The sequence below is a fragment of the Lycorma delicatula genome, chromosome 4, assembly GCF_047948215.1.
Source record: "Lycorma delicatula isolate Av1 chromosome 4, ASM4794821v1, whole genome shotgun sequence".
Lineage (NCBI taxonomy): Eukaryota > Metazoa > Arthropoda > Insecta > Hemiptera > Fulgoridae > Lycorma > Lycorma delicatula.
Window position 1 is genome coordinate 182202809 of NC_134458.1, and position 22184 is coordinate 182224992.

General features: G+C 29.2%; 1 protein-coding gene across 1 annotated transcript in view; it reads right to left on the reverse strand.

Moving 5' to 3' along the window:
• Nucleotides 1-3096: 3096 nt before the first annotated feature.
• clu (clustered mitochondria protein homolog) overlaps nt 3097-22184 on the reverse strand; it is a 114276-nt gene continuing 95188 nt past the window's right edge. The window contains exons 19-24 of the mRNA XM_075364809.1: nt 21700-21829; nt 21283-21555; nt 18523-18648; nt 18190-18405; nt 15057-15265; nt 3097-11307 (exon numbers count right to left, since the gene is read on the reverse strand). Coding sequence (XP_075220924.1) covers nt 11187-11307; nt 15057-15265; nt 18190-18405; nt 18523-18648; nt 21283-21555; nt 21700-21829 — 1075 coding nt within the window. The 3' untranslated portion in view covers nt 3097-11186. The remainder of the gene's footprint in view (nt 11308-15056; nt 15266-18189; nt 18406-18522; nt 18649-21282; nt 21556-21699; nt 21830-22184) is intronic.

The following is a 22184-nucleotide window of genomic DNA, read 5'->3' on the forward strand; positions in this document are numbered from 1 at the left end:
GAAATTGTGTCTTGTCCTACAATTCATGGAACCAATAATTCTGCTTGGTTACACAATTCATATACAAGTGCCGAGGGTCTTGTGAAGTTGAAATCTGAACCTATTTCTACCTTCTAAACTCATCCAAATTTGGTGCACTGCAATTTTCACTTCTTCCTGAAATTAAAGAGGGTTATAAAGGATATTCATTTCACCAAGGGTGATTAACTGAAGGATAAATGGGAGTTTGTAGATCTAGAAAAGACTGTCAGTATTCTTCACTGACAGAACAAGAAAACTGGTTCACTGATGTTAGGTCCTACTAAACCATTTTCTCTAATTTATACACTGCTCCAAAAGTAGTAATTTTGTAACACTTGAGCATCAATCTAACTTCCTTTGGTTGGTCTCCAGATTTGAACCTTTTTTTCAACACATCCCTCACACTTCCATATAAATTTAATATACTGGCACATTTTATTATGTGAATAAAATGGGGCTCTTGGGGCTCATCTTATTTGTAATTGCATCATATTTAAATATGAAATTACAAATATGTTTCAAAATATTCATTTACATTATTCTCAACCTATCGTAATTCCCACAATTCCTTTAAATACGTTTACATTTTGTTATACAAATATTTTGGTCAAGTGTATTCGTAGTTAACGAGGTGCAATCTTGACTTTTTAAATCCAGTATTTTAATTTTTCTTTACTGCCTCCTGCATTAAAAATTGTGGGCAATACAATTCCTGAAAGTTATATACCTCTTTCAAATCGATTAAACTAATTAAAAAATTATCAAATTTTTTAATTAGTTTACAAAATTATAAAAAAATATAACCTTAATTATGCAAAATTTGGAGACAATTTTGTTTTCCCCCACCCTCTGAACTTCTGAATTGAAAATTTAATAGAATCAATGCTCCTTCTATAGAAATATTATAGCAAAGTTTGGTGAAAATCGGTCAAGTAGTTCTGGAGATACAAGGCGATTTACACACCAACATACATACGAGAGTAAATCAAATATAAACGGGATTTTTCTTTTAAAAAAAAATTTTTATTGAAAAAATAAAAGGCAAATATAATTTATTTTTCTAAATAGTTTCCTGCTTCGGAAATGCATTTTTATCAGCGAAAAGATAGGTTTTTTATCGCAGCATCGTAGAATGAAGCGGGTTGCGTCAAGAGCCAATTGCGCATGAATCCCTCTATGCCCTCGTCATCTTCAAATCGTTGCCTCCTAGAGCTTCTTTAAGCAGCCCAAACAAATTAAAATCGCAGGGTGATAGGTCCGGGCTGTAGGTAGGGTGATCAAGTTGAGTCCAGTATATTTCTTCTAGTTTTGAGATTGTTAGAGCTGCAGTATGGGGCCAAGCATTGTTGTAGAGGATGGCCTCTTGAATCGGTTGGTCTCGTCTTTTGTGGCGATATGCAGCTCTCACCTCATTCAACAGCTTGCAGTAGTAAGCAGCACTGATTGTGCGTCACTCATGCAAAAAATCAATGAGCAAAATGCCTCGTCAGCCAAAAAAAACAGAAAGAACTTTGCCAGCTGACAGACTTTGCTTTCACTGGGGCTGATTCCCCTTTCCTTTGCCACTCCATACTGGCTTGTTTCGACTACGGAATGTAGTGGTGGACCCATGTTTCATTGCAGGTGACGATCCGACTCAAAAATGCATCACCTTCTTTTGCAACATTGCTGTAAGCCTCTGACAGACCTCCAAATATCTCAACTTCTGATCTGCAGTCAAAAGGCACGGGACCCATCTGGCACACACTTTACAGAACTCTAGGTTGTTTGCTTGACAGCTTCCATAACTTATTCCAACCTGTTCTGCAATTTTGGATACTCTCACCCATCGATCATCTTCAAGAATGTCTCGAACCATGAAAATGTTTTTGTCTGTAATGCTGGTCCAAGGACACAGATTGTATTCCTGATTTTCCACTCGTTCTCATCCTTCCTTGAACTCTTTATGCCAGGCAAATACACGATTCCTTGACAATGTCTGGTCCCCAAACTGTGCAGTCAATCTCTGGAAAATTTCCGTCGCTTACACAAGCAAGAAATTTTATAATTATGCGTTGCTCAATGGAGGGGTGCACCTGCTGCTGCGACATCATGAGCGTTACTGAAGAATTGGTTGGGAGTGTGGAATGGCCGGCTCTCCCCACTCCTAATGACTCAAAGCATACTAGAAGTGCGGGCCCAGTCCTATCAACCGTAGAAGCTCAGGAACAAAAATCCCGTTATTTGATTTACCCTAGTACATACATATGTATGCACATTTTGTAGCATTAATTTTGATGCCATTTTTCGATTTTCTGGGGTCAATTTGTCAAGATTCAGTGAAAACCAATATGCCCAATTTTGATCGATCACCATACTTTCCCTTCTATACAGCTATAGCTAAGTAAAAAAAAAACAACACTATCATAAGAGTGTCGCATCTTGGGGGACTACTTTGAAGGAAACTGTATCAATATAGAGGAATAAGTAAATTCTTTTTGGTAAAAATTAAAATTATTTTTTTTTTTATCATACTTTGTATACATTTCTTCATTCTACTCAGCTCAGTGTAAAAATTTAGTTCTTAAAATGCCCATATATGTGGTAGTGCATTTCACAAAATAAAATGTACTTTAAATCAATGGGTAACAGCACAATGGGGTAAGCAATTCATTTTTAATTATACTTCTTTGCTTCTAGTACTATCCAAAGTAGTTATTCTTTCCGCATATATAGATTTAAAATAAAAATAAAACTGTATGACCTGTACAATTTTAACCATTTTTTATAAACATTTCTACTGTAAAAAAACAAACTGTACAGATTTCCTTTACTATGGTGAATAAAGCCTTAATTATATTGAATTATTAAAAACATATAATACAAGTTATCAATTTGCATTTAAGTGTAATTGTTATTACAGAGAAAATGATATTTATCAAGTAAAAAATTTTAATAAATATTTTTATACATAAATTAAAGATAATTTGGTAACTGAAGATACTTTATTATTTTTAAAAACAATCAGCTGGTTTTGTTTACAAAGTCTTTTTTTAACATTTATATAAATATAAGGTTAAAAATAAATGTTTAGAATTTGTATTTTTATTTTAAAGGTATTTTATTATAAATACTCAAAAACATAACAAATTTATAAACTATTAATTTTTGGTTTTGTTCGTTTTTTTTAACAAAAAAAGAAAATACAACAAAAATAAATTATACGTAAAAATTGTATGTTACAAGGAGAGAGTTTATTAGTTCTAAAAGCATATTAAAAAATATATTCAAACTCTTACACATTAATTTTTTTAAAAATAACAGAAGATAAACAATTATAATAAATAATACATCTAAAAAACAACATTCAAGATGACTGTATTTATTCATTTATTGTACAAGAAAAATTATATACATTTATCAAAACATATACAATAGTGAAATAAAAAATAAATAATTTATATAAAAAAGAGTTATATACATTTATATCAAATAATAAAAATATTATCTTTTAAATGTACAATTTAAAAATATAATGTCCAATTTCTTTATACGACTAGTTTTTAGTTAATGCAAAATAAATGGAACTGTTTCAAATATAAGTTGTAGTTGTATTTATTTCTAATACTTAAGGTCATAAAATTACAATTTATATTAAATTTCAATTGCACAAGAAAAAATCTCAGAAATTAAATAATTAAAAATGTATCAAAATACATATATATATAAATAAAAATAGTAATTGTAATTTTAATAATTATCAGCCAATTTTTTAATAAGTCCATCGCATAATTGTTGACAAAAGCCAATGAGTATTTTTAAGTATATATACATCAAATATATGCTAATTTAAAAATGGTGGATCTTATGACTTGCAATCGCAATTTAAAATATAAGGGAAAAACTCAAATCAAATTAAATTTTATACATAAAAAGCATTAGAATAAAACCTAAATCTATTACCAAAGCAACTGTAGTAATTCTGTACATGGTTCAAGAGAGGCGATCTATATTAACGTTTACGAAGTGTAAATTAATAATGGATGCACTTGCATTAATAGCAAATAATGTACAACAAATGATTATATATACGATTTATTAATTTCAAATAAAAAATAAAAACATGATTTGAAAATTTAAAAATGCTTGTGAAGGCTTTATATATATATAAATCAAGTGAGACAAAACAATTTGCTAGACTATACATGCACTTATCTTTTTTTCACATCCAGTATATCTTTAATTTGAAACAGTGTACCACATTTACATACATTATTACAATTATACAAATTTATTTGTTCTCAAATAAAATACACAACTACAATTGCAGTTAATATAATATAATCATTAATTGCAATTCACAATTGTCACAGGTAAGCAGTGGAATTAAATATATGAATATAATCACAATTGCAGATAGGATAATATAATTATATTATCTTAGAATTATTTGATTTTCAATCAATTTACATTAAAACAGTGTAAATAAAATGCAAGAAAAAAATACTGTCTATAATTAATTTATAACAATAATCATAATAATTAATTATATGGCACATTGTAATAAACTGAACAACATTCAATTTAAATATTATTTATAATTTTGTAGTGTTTATTCATATTTAAAAAGTTGAACACAATAATTTATATATATAATTCATATTATAAACAACAGAATTCTTAATTACTCATAAAATTAACAATAACAAGTAACAGCCATAATACAAATAACAGAAAATATATTTATATACAATTACTTTCTTTCTTTCTTTAATATATATAAAATGTAAAAATCACTTTTTAAAATGATTATGCAACACATATTGTACATTGAAATATTTGTAAATTGCTTGTACATAATTCAACAGATGATCCCAATCTATAAATTTCAATGATGATATCCTACAAATCATAAAATGAATGATAAAGGATGATGGGAAAAATATAGTAAATATTATATGAAAAATGTCATTATCAAATCTCAAAAATGAAAAATGTTCAGTTCTTCTGCAGTTATTAGACAGTAAACAGTAAAAGATAATTATTAATTTTAAACATAAAGTAATGTTGATCCATCGGTACATCAAAATCTATGTAGATATGTCTAATAATTCTCTTGGCAGAAACATTATATTTAACAGACCTAAATTATATCAAACAAACCTATCCAATATTGTAATCAACAATTTTATTTTAAAGCCTACAATTAATCCAAGGCAAATTGCAATCTCAGCAGGGACAAGAGTTATGAGATATTAGCCAATTTCTTCCTTACAATACCAGAACAGTTTTTATAAAATGTAAACCCCCTATAATTTGATGATTTTAAACAATAAGTGAAACATCTTGAGGATTGTATTCCTAGATATAAAAGTTTGTGAAGTAAGGATTAAATGCAAACAGAAGACAATGTCATGCTTAATAAGCCAATTTTATAGATAACTAAAAGTTAAAGAATACTAGCTGCAGTTGTCCCTTGGAATAGTAACTGTTTTCTGCTGAAATTTAGCACAAGGCAACTGTAATAGGCCAGGTTGAAGTACTACACAAAAATTAATTACAAGAGCATGCTTAAATAAAAATTACAAGATCTTCTGAATCAATAAAATTGACCAAACTATTAACAATGAATGAATGTTTAGTGAACAGTAAAATCACCTGAAGTAGTGTGGTGAAGATGCTTAAAATAAGAAAATTTGAGTGAATATTCACAAAATTATTTAAAGAATAAACTTTTAGATTTGATTTTCTTTGTTAAAACTATTTATTCTGAAAAATTCCATTTTTGTAAATAAAAACATACTCAAGTTATACATAATACCAAAACTATGTTACTTGTTTGGCTGAAAACTTATGATTATGTTTGAGTAACACAGCAAATGAACAATTACTTTGCTGATACAACTTAATCTACATCATCAAACTGTCAATAGTAATGTATGGATAAAACAATTTGTGTGAAAATTATTGGTACTCTGCTAATAGCCTGTTATTCTACTGCTAGTAAGAACACTTGTTTGAATGACATTTTCATATAACATTTACATAATATACTGTTAAGAAAAAGTAATAAAACTGACCCTTTTTGTCCATTGTGACATCTTAAAAAAAATACAAAACAATTAAAATAGTAAGAAGTATAAAGATAAATATAATTATTATGTTTCTTGTTCAATAATTTATACATATTTCCTGTGGGAAACCATGTGCATTGTTCTATAAATTGGATTCATAACTTATTTCAAAATATCTCTACTGCTATTTTATAAGCTAAAAAAGGAAAGAAACAATCTAGCAAAAAGTTTACGTTAATGTATTTAACAAAGAATGAAATAAAATTAAACCCTAAAAAAATCAACTGTCTATTTCTTATTAGTCTAAAACAGTAAAAATTATAATACAGCCTTTTTTCTTTTAACTTTCTTAGCTTCTACTGTAATTAAACATGAAAATTTAATATATATACTGCCTGCACACGACTATGATACAATGATTTCATGCATAATTTTATAACATAAATAAATTTTAATTTTTATTCAATTTTTCACCCCTTTTCTGACAACAAAATAAAAGGTTTGAAAATTTGAGGAATAATGTATGCAGATTAAAGCTGTTAATATAGACTGGTTATTATAATTCTAATGCAAATTTTTGAGGAAAAAAATTAATAGACAACTTCTTTGCAAATGGTACACAGCCAGTAATTTGGCAAACCATAATTTGTTATTAGATAGTAATGTGTTTCCTGAAAACTATCATTAATTTCTACATAAATATTTCATAACTGAACTTAGGTTAAAATCAATTAATTGCAATAGGAAACAAATTATTAATGTTACCTCAAATATTCTTTAAGCATCTCAAAAAGAAAAAAAAATATCCATTAGGGTTAATGTATGAATACTAATTAGGAAAAAGAAGGAAACATTACGTAACTTATGGGACTAAGCAAGGGTCATTAAGTCAGGATTTATTGGTTTTATATAAAATATATATTTTTAATAACATTTATAATAAACAATGATATTAGACGGAAGGTGGGAATAGTTAACTGTTGAAGATCTGAAGCTAATCAATCACCAAAACTGTTACAAGAGAAAATAATTGTTATAATAGATTAGTTGCAATGGCTTTAATAACCATAATTACCAAATATAACATAGACAAATCTATCTAAAAAAATATGCAATAATTTGCTGTGAATTGATGGATCTATGTCATGTTGCAAGACTTTTTCTGACAGAGATAATGTTAAAATACCTCGTAGCTAACATTTGTTCTACAAACCAAAAAATTCAGCAAATTTTAAAAATGGCCTTAGCATTTTTGTAGCCTTTCTTATAATTCAGTAATCAGGACACAAAAATTGCTGCATAATCATGTAAATATATATATTTGTGCAGTCTAATATGCCAGTATATCCTATTATCATAAATACAAACAGAAAAAAAAATTACATTTTTAGTCCCAATGGTTGGTACTCAAAACTTATTTCTTTTTGTGCTGATTTTGATAGACAAACAATAACAAAGGTTATTGTGTTATCATTTAATTTATTTGTTTACATCTTTACTGACATGAATTTAAATGAATACAGTTTTTTAAAAAAGTAAATTCTATCTTATTTAAGTTATTGGTAATAAATAATCTCATTGCATAAGATAACTTTGTTAATCCATTTTCTATGTGAAGTTTATTTTTTGAACTTTATATAATATATACAAGTGAATGAAGTTATCTGCATAAAATGTTTTGTTCATATTTGGCAAATTCAAATGTATTTTTACTTCTGCCTCAAATAATTAATAAGCAGGAACTGATTTGAATTACTGGTTACTATATTCTCATTAGTCTTAACAACAAGAAGCTCTGACTAATGATTAAGTTATTCAAAATACAGAATATTAATACAGTAGCGCATAGATTTTGTATAATTTTGAGTTTTGTAGAGGAGATATGTATTGATGAAAGTATCACTTCTTTTCTAGAAAGTTTTTTTTTTAGATCATATGTTGTAGATATTGTTAAAAGATTTTTTAATAGAACGTCAAAGATTACACATTGTCATTTTAGTCTGTTCTGGCAAAGAGGAGAAACCTCATAATATTGAGGGGTAGATCCCAGAAAGTTGTATTGCAGCTAGTATGCATATCAAGATGTAGGTAGAGCTTTTTATACTGAATATTTACTAAATTGAGGGACGCCTTCTTAAATGAAAGAGGTCAGCTGAGGAGCTTGAGGTAGAGGCTAAGCCCTTCATTGAAGTATTGGATTGGGTGGCCTGTGAGGTGGTCAGCATGATACAGAATGTTGATCGTAATACCAAGAGGGAATTAAAATTTAGTTTCGTAGAGGTTAAGGCCATGATTGAGAAACTGAAGGGTGTGGCTAACAATGGGAGTGTGTGTGGCTAATAATGGGAGTGTGTGGCTAATAATGGGAGGGTGTGGCTAATAATGGGAGGGTGTGGCTAACAATGGGAAGGTGTGGACCTGTTATTGATGCGGCCACTCAGACTCGGTTCTCCAAGAGGTTGGAGGTGAAGAAACTGCTTGACACTGGTGCTGATAAGGAGGAGGATGTTATTCCACTCTGTATGAAGTATTGGTGGGAGGACTGGTTCACCCAGATGGTCAAATCTTCTGATCTAGTATCAGATGGGGGCACTATCCATGTTTTGGACCTGGCAGCAGACAAAAAGAGTGCCTTTGTGAGGTCTCTCTTCAGTGTTTGTAAGGTTCTTAGGAAACTTGAATCTGAAGATAAATTAAGATAGGAGCTGGTTATAGCTGAATGCACCAGGCCCATGGTGTTGCTAGTGGAAAGGGTAAAGATGGAGGAACGGCACATGTATGTTGTCGTTGACTCATCCAAAGGGGAGAAGTCAGTAATGCTCAGCGTGTTCAATAACGCACTGAGCACAAGGCTTAAGAAGGTTGTGAAGTACATAGCCAGGTGGGTGGAATGTAGGTTCACCCTTAGAACAGTTGGTACTGTTGCTAGGGATGTGGTGAAACCTGCAGGGAAGGAGGTAATGGCTATCAAGTTCCACACCTTAGTGGTTTGCACTGAGGAATGGTTGTATGTGAACCTGTTACGAGTTGTGAAGGGTAATGTTGCCAATGAAGTGGGGGAGTTGCTCTCGGTTAGAAAAGACCAAAATGAGGAGCTCCAGATTAGAGTCAAGGGAGAGGTGGAAACAGCCACGAAGCTCAGTAAGGTCATATCAAAGAAAGCTGCTGAGGAGAGTTGGAATGAGGGCACACCTGATAGTGCTTTTGTTAAAGGATCTTGAGCTCACAATGGAGGAGGAGTGAAGGCTGGTAATGCAGAAGCTGCAGGTGTGAAGAGTGGGGTGGTTAGTTTCCTCCCTGTGGAAATCGTTCAGAAGCTCTAACATGGGCTCCATATTGGTGGATAGGCAAAGAGGAAAATTGAAAGGATGAGAGGAATGTATTTACGCTTAGCACAATGATAAAATAGTGTCATAACAGAAGGAAAGTAACAAAATTTTAAAGCTTCTTGTTGTTGTGGATAGGAACAAGGAGAAATATTCATGGGCTCATGTGACTAAATGCAGCATGTAACAAACCATTGCACCAGAGCCTTCTGCAGTACTGTAAAACAATTAAAAATATTATTTTCATAACTTCTGTAGTAAATACATTAAGTACATAAAAAACTAACATTGGCAAAAAATGATTGAAAAATAGTCTATTTTTGTTTGGCTGTACACAAAAAAAAAAGAAACCGGAAGGAAGTACTTAAAGCAGTTTCCAAAGGAGTGAAATATTAAAATGGATAAAACAAAAAGAAATGATGAGGACAGAAATCACTGTGGAAAGGCAAGTGAAAATGTTATGACTAATCAGTACCAGATCCAAAACTTAACTCTTGGAAAACAGAAGATGAAAAATTAGTATTAATACTTAAACATTAAATAACATCCTTTATCTTGCTTTTACATTTTTGTTAGTCTTTATTATAACAATAACTGAACTATATCAATAACTTAAAAGTTAAGCCTGAATAATACTCATTTGAAAAAAAATCATCTACCATCTGCATTATTATTTTATAATCAAACAGTTTTTTATGTTTAGTAACAGTAACAAGATTTACAAAGATATATTCTTTGATTTAGAGGTAATTACCACAGCCTATTCCTCTGGTATTTCAAAATTATTCTGGCACCAAATTAATCTGATTATAAGTTACTCAGGCCAATAGTAATAACAGAGGAAGAGCAGCAGAAAGCTATAGCAAAACTTACACAGTGTTTCAAGACAGCTAACTTCACCACAGCTGCTTCAAGAAAATCATATTCTTGCATTTAGATGATTCTAATAAAATATGGTTAATATTTAGGCAATATAAACAATAATAATAACAATATTTATTTCCCAAAACAATAACCATTACCTAAAATTGCTTTCAAAAATGTTGTAAATTAGACCTTTTGCTTTATAAGTTTACATAATTCATCAGCAAAGAAAATCAGAAAGAAAAAAATTAAGTTTCATTATTTATATGAAATGAACACATTTAGGTTATGAAAAAATATTATGAAGAATCTGACAATAAAAAAATATAAATACAAATATAAACACTGTAATAAACTTTCTGCTATACAAATATAATTAAATATATAGCAAAAAGATTGTTAGAGTTATGGCTTCTTGAAGCCGTTTGCATTGATAAATAAACATATACTGCAAAATTTTGTCCATCCACCTTCTACAGTTTTGAATTTTGAAACTAGAAGATGGATGGACTAAATTTTCCTGTACATGTTCAAGATTTTTCATTAAATAAATAGGTTGATACACGTATGTAAACAGAACTTAAACATCTCTCCTTGTTATAAATGATTACATCAGAACAAACTATTTTGACTAAAAAAAAAAAAAAAAAAAAAAAAAAATAATGAAGACTATCATTTAACATTACTAGCAATAATAACGGACCTGACTTATTTATTTTATTTTTGTTATCAATTAATAATCAACACTAGTATCAAAAGATTTTTAAACCTTCCCAAACACCACACAAAAAACTCATGACATACAATTAAAAAAAAATTTATCTAAGTTCGAACTACATTGCTGCTTACAAGAAACAGTGACGCCTGAGGTAACATACGACCAGAGACGTTGCTAAAGCAGGAAGTGAGTTAATGTTATATCTCAACTCACTTCTGCCACTTTACCTTTCTCTTCAGCATCTGTTTTGTCAGATGCTAATATTTCACTCTCTTTGACTGCCTGTTTTTCTATTACTGATTTAAAAGTTTCTATATCTTGCTGACTGAAATAGAAAAATAAAAAAATTAAAAACTTAACAGAAATTCTTTTACAGCAAGCTAAACCACAAGATATTCACAATTAAACTGATATTATTATCACCTAGAAAATCTGCCTTCCCAACTGTCATATAAACAATTATACTTTGAAATCTTTAAGATGAAAAACTTTTCTGAAAATTACAAATATCTGACTTACAAGTTTGGTACAAAATTAGAATCAAAGTATGACAAAACAAGTCTGATATAATGACAATGTCACAAAGTATCAATTTTACGTAAGATTAATTTAGATTGTTGTAAGAGATTGGATTCTTAAAATTGCTAAAAGGACAAGTTTGGAAAACTTGGTGAGACTGAAGTACATATGTTGCAGCCTTATTGTAATGATAACATAATTTACATATGAATGTTTATCAATTAATCAATAATGGATGGTAGTGAATGATGGCAGGATGAATGGTAAGAATATTATGATCAAAATCTAAAATGATATTTTATTTATTTTTCTTATGCACAGTTTTAACACATTATATTGTTCTCTGTTTCTGAAGAGTATAATTTACCATTGAGAAAGTCATGTAACACAAATCCTAAATTGAGGCTCTCATTATATCTTATCCATAAATTTTTTTTTTTTTGAGCTTAATATAATTTATTTTTCATTACAATAATATTGATAGCTATATTTTTTTTTTAAATTATGAGGGCGGTTCAGAAAGTAACCTCTGTTTGGCTATAAATAAAAAACCTGCATAGATAAAAAATATTTTATTATATAAAACTTAAAACTACAGCTTTTATTCAGGTACTTGTCATAGTTTTTCACTAATTTACAAATACCTTCTTCATAAAATTCACCTGCCTGGGTACCTAACCAACCTCTCACGGCATTTTGAAGTTCGTCATCGTCACTGAAGCGCTGTGACACACGCCATTTTTTCATGTGACTTTGAGGAAACTTAGGCGAGCCATTCAGAACAAACATCACTGTATGCTGTCACCTGGTGTGTTTTTGCATGACAATGTTCGTCCTCGCAATGCTTGAAGAATTTCTACATCAATTCCAATAGGACATTTTTGATCATCCCCCTTACAGCCTGGACTTGGCGCCAAGTGATTTTCATCTCTTCCCTCACATGAAGAAATGGCTTGTGTTGCAGCACTTCAGTGACAACAAACTTCAAAATACCATGACAGGTTGGCTAGGTACCCAGGCGGCTGAATTTTATGAAAGTATTAGTAAATTAGTGAAACACTATGACAAATGCTTGAATTTAAATGGCAACTATATTGAAAAATAATTAAAAGCTGTAGTTTTAAGTTGTATGTAATAAAATATTTTTATGCAGGTTTTATATTTATAGTCAAACGGAGGTTATTTTCGGAACAACCCTCATACAATGACTAAGTGTAAAAATAGATTAGTGTTAAATCACTAATACATTTCTTCCCAAACACCTTGGAAAGATTAGTGACAATTCTTTTTACATTCAAAAATAATAGTTTGAAAAAATATAATTGCAGAATTCCATTCTTAAATTTGGTAAAAAAACATTTTCAAAGGTTGATCCTTTCTAAATGTCTCTATCTTTTATGTTATATTTATGTTATGAAATGTTCAGCTTAAAATAAAATATTTATGTAAATAATTTATCATGTTGCGAGTACATGGAATTTTGACATTGCCCAAAATGATGTTCTGCAAGTGCAAGTTAAGTCAAGATCACATTCATGTGATTACTATTTAATAACCTGGGGGAAATAATATGAAATACTGATCAGTTACTACTCCTCTTTAACGCTTTTTTTTTTACTAGGGGGTTGTGCCCCCAGACCGCTTTGTGGCAGTATTTCAGTGTTTTTCTTACCATGTCATAACATAAGGAGAACCAATGTTTACTTGTATCTTTACTCAAGAGTTGAGGAAAACTTTTGGGTGAGACCTTCATTAGGTGTGACTTGATTAAGCCATTGCTCATCCTAGTAGATCAATTAGGTCTTCAATTATTGGAGTTTTTGTGTTTTCAGGATTTTTCTTACAATTTTATAATATAGGGAGGAAATATTTTATGGTGCTGTTCTTATCAAGGTTTTATCATGATTTTTCCTCATGCAACCAAAGCAAATGCTGGAGCAGTTCCTTTCATTTTATATCTTTCATAAATAATGTTTTTGTTAAATAATAAAAACATTACAATACTAAAAAAAATCAAATTAAAGAAAAATAATAATGAAAATTTAAACTAACAACTGTATAATAAATTGTATAGTGTACTATAAACAGTACATTTATTTTATTCTTATTTATTTATAAAATTTCAAAAAAACATATTCTACAATAGTTTTATTTTTTCTTAAAAAAAAATGTAAAAAAATAATAAGTATAAAATGTTAATGTAAACAATGTAGTGGTGTTAATAGTATACAATACAATTTATTATACACTTATTAGTTCAATTTTTTTTTTGGCTAGATGGTAGGTGCTTCATTCAAAATAAAAATGTGAGCATACACAACAAATCAATGCACCATCATTCTTGTTAAAGAAATTTGGTTTCATTTTAGTGGTGAAATTTCCCTTCATAACTAAATTCAACTTTACTCTGCAGCTACCAATTTTTTTCTCCTTTTGTTGTTTTATTCAATTGCAGTGCTTTGTTGACAAAATAACAACACCATTAAGTCTCTAACATGTGCTGCCATCTTATGAAATATCATTGGAACTGATACTGTATCATCAGCTGTTTGTAGTCGCACTGGTTTTTTTAAAAATATTTTTTATTTAGGATGATTAATTCATATAATTTCTTGGCTTGTGCATGGGTATATGATATAAAATAATTTTTACTTATAAAAATTGCCAAGACTGACTGGCCTGGAAATCAAATACAGAATCTTGCAGTTGAAAGATGAAGACATTACTATTCCAGCATGGAAGTCAGCAGAGAGGCGACCTCCTTCAGTTACATTCTTACTCTGCATAATGTTTTTTTTTTGTTTTAGGAAAAAAAAAGAAGTTTCTTGTTTTAGAATTGATAAAGAGATATATATCTGCCAATTTTAAATTTATAATATAATTACATCTGTTTACATATTTGTATAAAGTTTCAATGGAGCTGTAGCACATTTAATGTTCAATATTAATATATTTTGGAAGAAATTTCTCATTTTTTTAATTTTACAGAAAGTGTTCAGTATTTAGGAAAAATAAATACAGTGATGCATTCATAATATTTATAAGAATAAATTGAAATAAAATTGTACCATATAAAAGTTTTTTTCTCCCACCTACCCCTAATATTGCAATCAGAATGAGAAGAACCAAAAATTAATCAAAAATGAAAGTAATAAATCAACGATTTCATAAGAATAAAGTAGCAGAGAAGCTCTTTACACAAATGCTCGAAAACTCGAAACAAATGAGTATAATTGGCAATCTAATATAATTCTCCACAAAGGCTGCATAAGTTTACCCATTTTGCAAACTACCAAGTTTTTATGACAAAATTTACTGTAGTCACAATTATCAATCTATCTTTTTTGTCAATGTGACACAAATATGATGAACAATTAAAAACCTTTAACGACAAAGCATTACAATTAATAAACCGAGTGGGTGTAGGTGTGAAAAATCTATGGTTACCACCTCCTTCTGAACATCATTTAATAATTATGAATCTAGTCTGAAAACTTCAGTCAACACCATAGCATCACAAATATAAAACTACATAAAAAAACAAAAAATACTTGCCTAATTTGTACAAAAAGGATGCCATTAATAATATTAAGCATGTCCAAGACACTGCCCATTGAAGGTGGTTGGATCTGTATTGGTGGAAGACCCATTCCAGGTTTACCTGTGTATATTTCATTCATCTTCTTCTGAAGTATAACAGCTTGATGTGTTAAATGACGTAAACAATCTGATGATTCCTTGGTCTTCTCATGATTTTCACCCAACTGAATAGAAACAAAAGAAAAAAGAGTATAATTTACTGATCACAGTTATTCATACATATGAATTCAACACAACAGGAGGTGAATGTGTGGAAATAGACTGTAGAACTATACAGTATGGGGTTTAATGTATTGAAGTTTTACCCTAGTGTGATATGGTAGACACAACTAGAAAGAAGGATATCCACAAATGACAAGTGGAACGGTGGTTGGTGAAGAACAACTTCAGAGGGTTAATAGTTTTAACTATCTTTGAATTTTAACAGAGGAGGGTGGATAAAATTAAGAGTTCAGCAAGAGGGCTATGCAAGCACGATTATTTTAGAAAAATGTGAGGAGCATGATCTGGAGGTGAAATATATTAAAAAAAAAGCAAGCTGATATACCAGGCATTATCCCTATATGTTTTCATGTAGAAGTGGCATGGATTATGAAAATATGGGATATTTATACAATACAGACTTGCAAAATGAATTATGTAAGTAGTGTATGGAAAATATAGGGGGGCCAGTTAAGGAATGGAATTATTGAAAATGCAGTACAGGAAGAAGCCATATAAGAAGAAAAGGGATCAAGGATAAAATGATTGAAGGAAAAGAGAAGTTGTATAAAAGTTGGTTCCTAAGACAGTTGAGTGACAATGAGTATTATACCTGCTGTACAAATCTCTTTCATTTTATTGTATTTGATTTGTATTCAATATTGATATTTTTATTATTATTACTATTATTAAAGAAATAGAGTGGAGGAAGTTGTGGTGTAGAGGTGATGTTAATATAAGAAAATGAATGGGCTTATATTTGATATCTGGCCTATGATTATCACATGAAACTGCCAGATGACTGAACATGAAGATCTGATCATACTTGCACAGTCATTCTAAAATGATACAAAAAAAGTAAAAGCTGTGCAGCTTATTCCTTTTCTTTGAAAAGTTACTTGTTATTTTAATTTTGCAATAATGTTAAGCATGGCTACTAAAGAGAATTTGTAAAGTTCATAGAAGGGAAATTTCACAACCTGTAATTTACAGGAGAGGGTCATGCAAGAAAAAAATACTGATTTTTAATAAAAGATTTGATAGCTGCTGCAACTGATGATATGACAGAGGCAATCATGAGGATAGCACGATCAAAACACGAAGAAAGTTATGTTTACAAAAATAACAAGCTGATATTTTGATGTAAACATCCTTTTGTTACATACAGAGTCATGATGTTTTCATTTAATAAAAAAATTTATGAAATATAGAAGAACAAATTACAATTTTAGTTTTGAGACCAAGAGAAATTTATTTACAAAAAAAACTTTTTTTGTAGCTGATGTTTTCAGATTTCTTAAGAAAACAGAACTATGTCTTTGTTATAAAATATGAATGTACACATGAGACATAGGATTAAAACAGTGAAGAGTATCACAACTGAAAAGACATTTCAGTTGTCAAACTGTCATCAATAAGAACAAATATCATAGTGTAAAGGGATTTGTATGAAAAAAAAGTAATAAAAAAACAAAAAAAAAACAAACAATGGAAGGTACTAAAAATAAAAAACCTTACACATAACCTATACCAGCTAAACTGAACTCATCTCCCTTATACCAAGTAGGACAATTTATTTTGAAGACTGATGGCAAACATATTCAACTATCAGGATTATGAACAATCTTAAAGTTCAGAGAAGATAAATGTTTGATATATTTTGATAAAAAAATTTTATAAAATAAATTTATTAATTCTAAATTTTACATAAATTTAAATTAAATTTCTTAATTCTCTTTCAGAGATTTATGATATCTTTTGATAAAAAAAATTATGAAATAAATACCTTATAAACCTTATTTTATAATTTACCTAATAAACTACCTATTTCAAATGAATTTAGCAATAATAGAGAAAATACACTGTAGAATTTTATAATTGTTAACTTTATTTTATTAATTTTTTTTTTTAATGAAATGCACTTCTTGATTTTCATTTGGTATTAACAGTCTTAAGTTAAACTAATAATATAACTGAATACAATCACAAAATTTTTAAATAATTCCACAAAACAGAAAAAAGTATATATGCATATATATTTTTTTAACAGCATGGTATATAACATTTTTGATGGAACATGATCAGTGTTCCAGCACTTCAATTTTTATGTACTGCAACTCATATGGAAGTCATTTTAATTGTTTTTACAAAACATCAAATTGACTTAAAATGATGTTACATAATTTAAACTGACTGTAGCTAGCATTCAACTAATGGTATAATTGGTGATTAAAAATCATTAACACGAAAGGGCTTTTGGGAAACATTTACTGGTTAATGTAGCACTGATTGAGCAAATTCATAACAGTACATTTAATAATTCTGTTCAAAACCTTAATATAATTAATCACAGTTATCTGCTTTCACACAATTACTTCAAACAGTGACAGGGTATTTTTAATCCTAAGTTTGGTGTTATAAACATAAGATAGTTTTGTTAAAGCCACTTTTCCTTAATTTATGGGATTTATTTTAGATTCATTTGTTTACATTAAACTAGAAATGTTATAATAATAATTTCTGCCTTAAATTATCATGAGTCAATGATAAGAACTGCTTGTCAGGCAGTAGGAACAGGTACAATTCCAGCACCTCAGATTTTATAACTTGTTATACACACACATCAATGTTAATAAACGAACCAGATAATGGAATAATAAATCAGAACTACTAAAGTGATAACATACTCTATTTATTTTGATCTACTTTAAAGTATTTTATCAATTATAAAATACAGTAAATAAACAAAATACATTAATTTAAAATTTTTTAGTCTTTACTATTATAAATCCTGACTGAAGAGGAACTTAAGATAAAAAAAAATATATCTGTTAATGTGCAATAAATTAACATACTTCATATTACAAAAGCAAGTTATTCACTTTACCTGTTGTTTATAAATAGCATATGTTTCCTTTTCATTATTTAAAGCTGATCGGAAATCACCCATACAACTTTGAGTTCGAGCAACTAAATGGTAACTTACAGCGACTTTTAATGATTTTGGACCATAAAACTGAATATTTAATGCTAAAGCCTTTTCAAGGAACCTCAAAGAAAGTTCATATTCTCCGACAGCATGAAGTATCAAACTGATATTACTCTGGAAAAATAAAATAATTCAAATTTAACTTTTAAAAAATATACGTACGCATGCACTAGTTAAATGAAAAAGAAAAATGAGAGAAATACTTAGTTTTGGATAATAAAATTTACTTACATCTAGAAGAGCAATTTCTGGATGATTTTCACCACATATGAGTAATGCTAAGTAACGTGCACGGTATAGGAGTTTCAATGCTGTGCTCACTTGACTATTTGCAAAACAGTATAATGCCAAATGTGTCTGAAAAAAAGTTATTACAATTATTCAAATTTTTTCATACAATTCATAAAGCAACTATAATGACAATTTTGATATAAAATTCAATGCAATGATAAATATTTCATATTTTTACTTCCTTGTACAAAGTAAAGGAAATATTGTGATTGCCAAAAATCTTGATTTTCATATTTCAATGGAAATATCCACTTTGATCATCCCTGAATCCATTTTGACTAGTTTCAATGTGATGTCTGTACGTACATATGTATGTATCTTGCATTATTTAAAAACAATTAGCTGCAGAATGTTGGATTTAGGACTGTTGTAACATCTAGTTGTGCACCTCCCCTTCTAATTACAATTGACTGGACCAAAAGTGTCAAAAAAGCCGAAAAATTCAGATTTTGGACTTTTTTTTAACTGCAGTAATAAGCCCTCATTGAGAGATTTTCAGCAATGCATCATAAGTGGTACTTATTTTCATTTGTTCCACAGTTATAGCCAAATAAAATTTTAATTAATTAAATATTTGGATCTTACAAGGGGAAGGCACAGCGGTTTGAATCTGACTTCATTTCCTTTTTTTTTAAATTTAAATATATTGATTTAATAATAATTATGAATCTGTGATTGTAAAAAAAATTACAATAAATAATAATTCAATAAAAAAAAAAAAACATGAAAAGAAATTCTTTATTAAAAAATTGGAAGATAGTATCTCACTTTCAAATGAAATAAGTTTAAATGAAGTGCATCAAAAAATGTTTATATGTAATTTAATAGGTGTACAAAGAAGTCATGTGATGTCCACATCAGATTTTTTAATTTATATCAATTATGGACAGATTTAAGATCAACCAGTGAATCAACAGATTTGGATCATTTCAGTGATCTAACGAAGATTCTGTTTTCTTCTATTCAGTAATATACTGATCGTCAGTTACAAAATGGTGAACTGTGATATCAAAATGTTACACAGTTTTACAGGATTGACTGACAAATGTATAAAATGTTTCATAGTTCATTTGCACAGTAATAAACACTATCAATACATAGAAATTTAAAGTTTACATTTGTCAGGATCAGATTAATGTATTTATTCTGTTTGTAAGTGTATTTATTATATTCTCTTGTAAAGTATTTGTCATGAAAGAAAATCTTATACATTTGAACTTTAAGCGTTTATGAAACACTTCATGGAAAGACAAAGAATTTTAGGTTTTCTCCCCACTATTTTATATTTCCACTAGGATTATCATAATTGATTTGAGTGTTAATTTCTGCCCTTCTTAGCATTGCCAATCTAACATTCATAGTTGATGTGTTCCATCCTCAAAACTACTTTTAGGACTCAAAAGTTAGAGGGACAATGCTAAGAAGGGCAGAAAATAACACTCAAACAATTTTAAGCCTACCACACTGAACCTTTTTCTTTTCTGTGTTATTGATTGAAGTTGCAATTTGTTTATAGAAAACTTATAAAAATTATATGTAAAATGTATCCCATTTTTGCCTACTTTTTCAGAAATGCCATTCTAACACTATAACTTCATTAAATGATCATAAAAAATTGCTGTTTAATTATATTCTTTAGATCTCTCTGATTCTTCCTCTAGTCTTTGACCACTACTCATATCTTTTATTCAACTGATTCTAGAAAATTTTCAATAATTGGCCCATTCTGTCAGAAATAGTATCGTGAAAGAAAAATTTATTTTTATGAGTAGGCAGTGTTTGTCTAACTTATGTGCAACATATTGCATTTTAAAATGTTTATCATTATTACAGACATTAATATTGCTTGTAGAAGTATTTAGTGAGATGGCAGTGAAAAATAATAATCAAGTTTATGAATAACAACAGTGTTTCTGTGATTTGTGTTACTGTTAATGATAATGTTGATAAATAGCAGCAACCCACTTAACAAAAGAAGAAATCATTGAGCGTCTTCAAAGTACAGAAAGAAATCTATTTAAGAAATAGTGCCCAGTTTCAGTATAAGAGAGAAGTGCCACAGCATTCTGTATACTGTTCTGAAAATCTAGAACCTGAAAACACATTGTTCCAAAAGTGTTTCTTCCCATAGATCAGAAATACCAATGACCCTGACAGGATACTGCAGCTGATGAAATGGTTTTTGTGGGCAGACAAAACATTAATTACTAAAATGAAAATCATTATAATCTCCTCAGACAAAAGGAATTCTCTTTGGATGAATAGAAAAAGAAAAGCTACATTAGAAATTTAAAAACAACCCGAGATTGCACAATGCATTATCTCTGGAACATCCACCATACTCCCAGACTTAGCACCAAGTGATTCCAGCTTAAAACAGATTGAAAGGAGAGTTATAGAAGTTTACTGATTATTAATCACCAATGTGAGACAAAACAGCAAAGTCTCTAAGAAAATGTAGAATTATATTTCTAAAAACTTTATGAACAATGGGAAAAGCATATGGCTGCTGAGTAAACTACTTTAAATATAATGTAAAACTTTTAACATGCACATTTTTAGTAAAATAATTTTACTAGAAGCTTTTGGTCACTGAATATTTCACATGATCACCAAGTTTTTCTCGTTTTGAATAATTTGAAAAAATAAATCTACATCCAAAAAATTATGTAATTATCATAAGATTAAATAACCACTTACATATTCTGTGATGGTGTATGGATGATCGATTCCATTAACTCTTTCTGACATTAAAACAGCTTTTTGTTGAAAAGCCATTGCTTCTGTATGATCACCCATTATATAATTCAGTCTTGCCAACATACGTAAACACTGTGCAATTTCAGGATGCATCGCTCCATAAACATTATTTAATAAATTAAGAGCTTCACTTATTAATTCATAACCTTCCTTAAGGAAACCTTGTGAAATTTTATTCTGCCCAGTTGTATAAAAGTTATATGCATCACTTGCCTGGATTAAACACAAAATAAGTATTTTTATTTTTCTGTTAATAAATATGATTTCAATTATCATTAAAAAGATGAAAAAAACGTTTTTGAGTTTAATTAAAAATATTTTTTAAGTTACTTAAAATTGGATAAAAGAAAAACTTACCCTCGGGTTGATATGTTTAACAACAGGAAATATATTTACAATATCTTCTTCAACGAATGTTAATCTGTTTTTAACATCAAACGAATATTCTCTCAATAAGATCTGGATTCCAGTTTTCAAACAAAATGACCTAAAATAACAATAACTTAACTTAAAATATATATTTTTAAAAAATTGAATGAAATTACAATATCTTTACAACAGCTCAAACTAAAATCATGAAATTTTGATGATTTTTCTTGTTTTCTTCTAGGAAATAAGAAAACCTATATATCAACTAAATTGTAGCAAGACATTATACTGGGATTTATTTATTACTTCCTTGACTGGGACAGCTACAGATCAAAATATAAATTCTGTTAGACTTTTTAAGAAAACCTTTTTGTCAAAATAAAAAAAGATAGCTGACCGACTGTCTTTCCTTTTTTGCATAATTTTTTTTTAGGCAGAAGATTTTTTCTGCCAAACGTGTATGCAAGCACAGT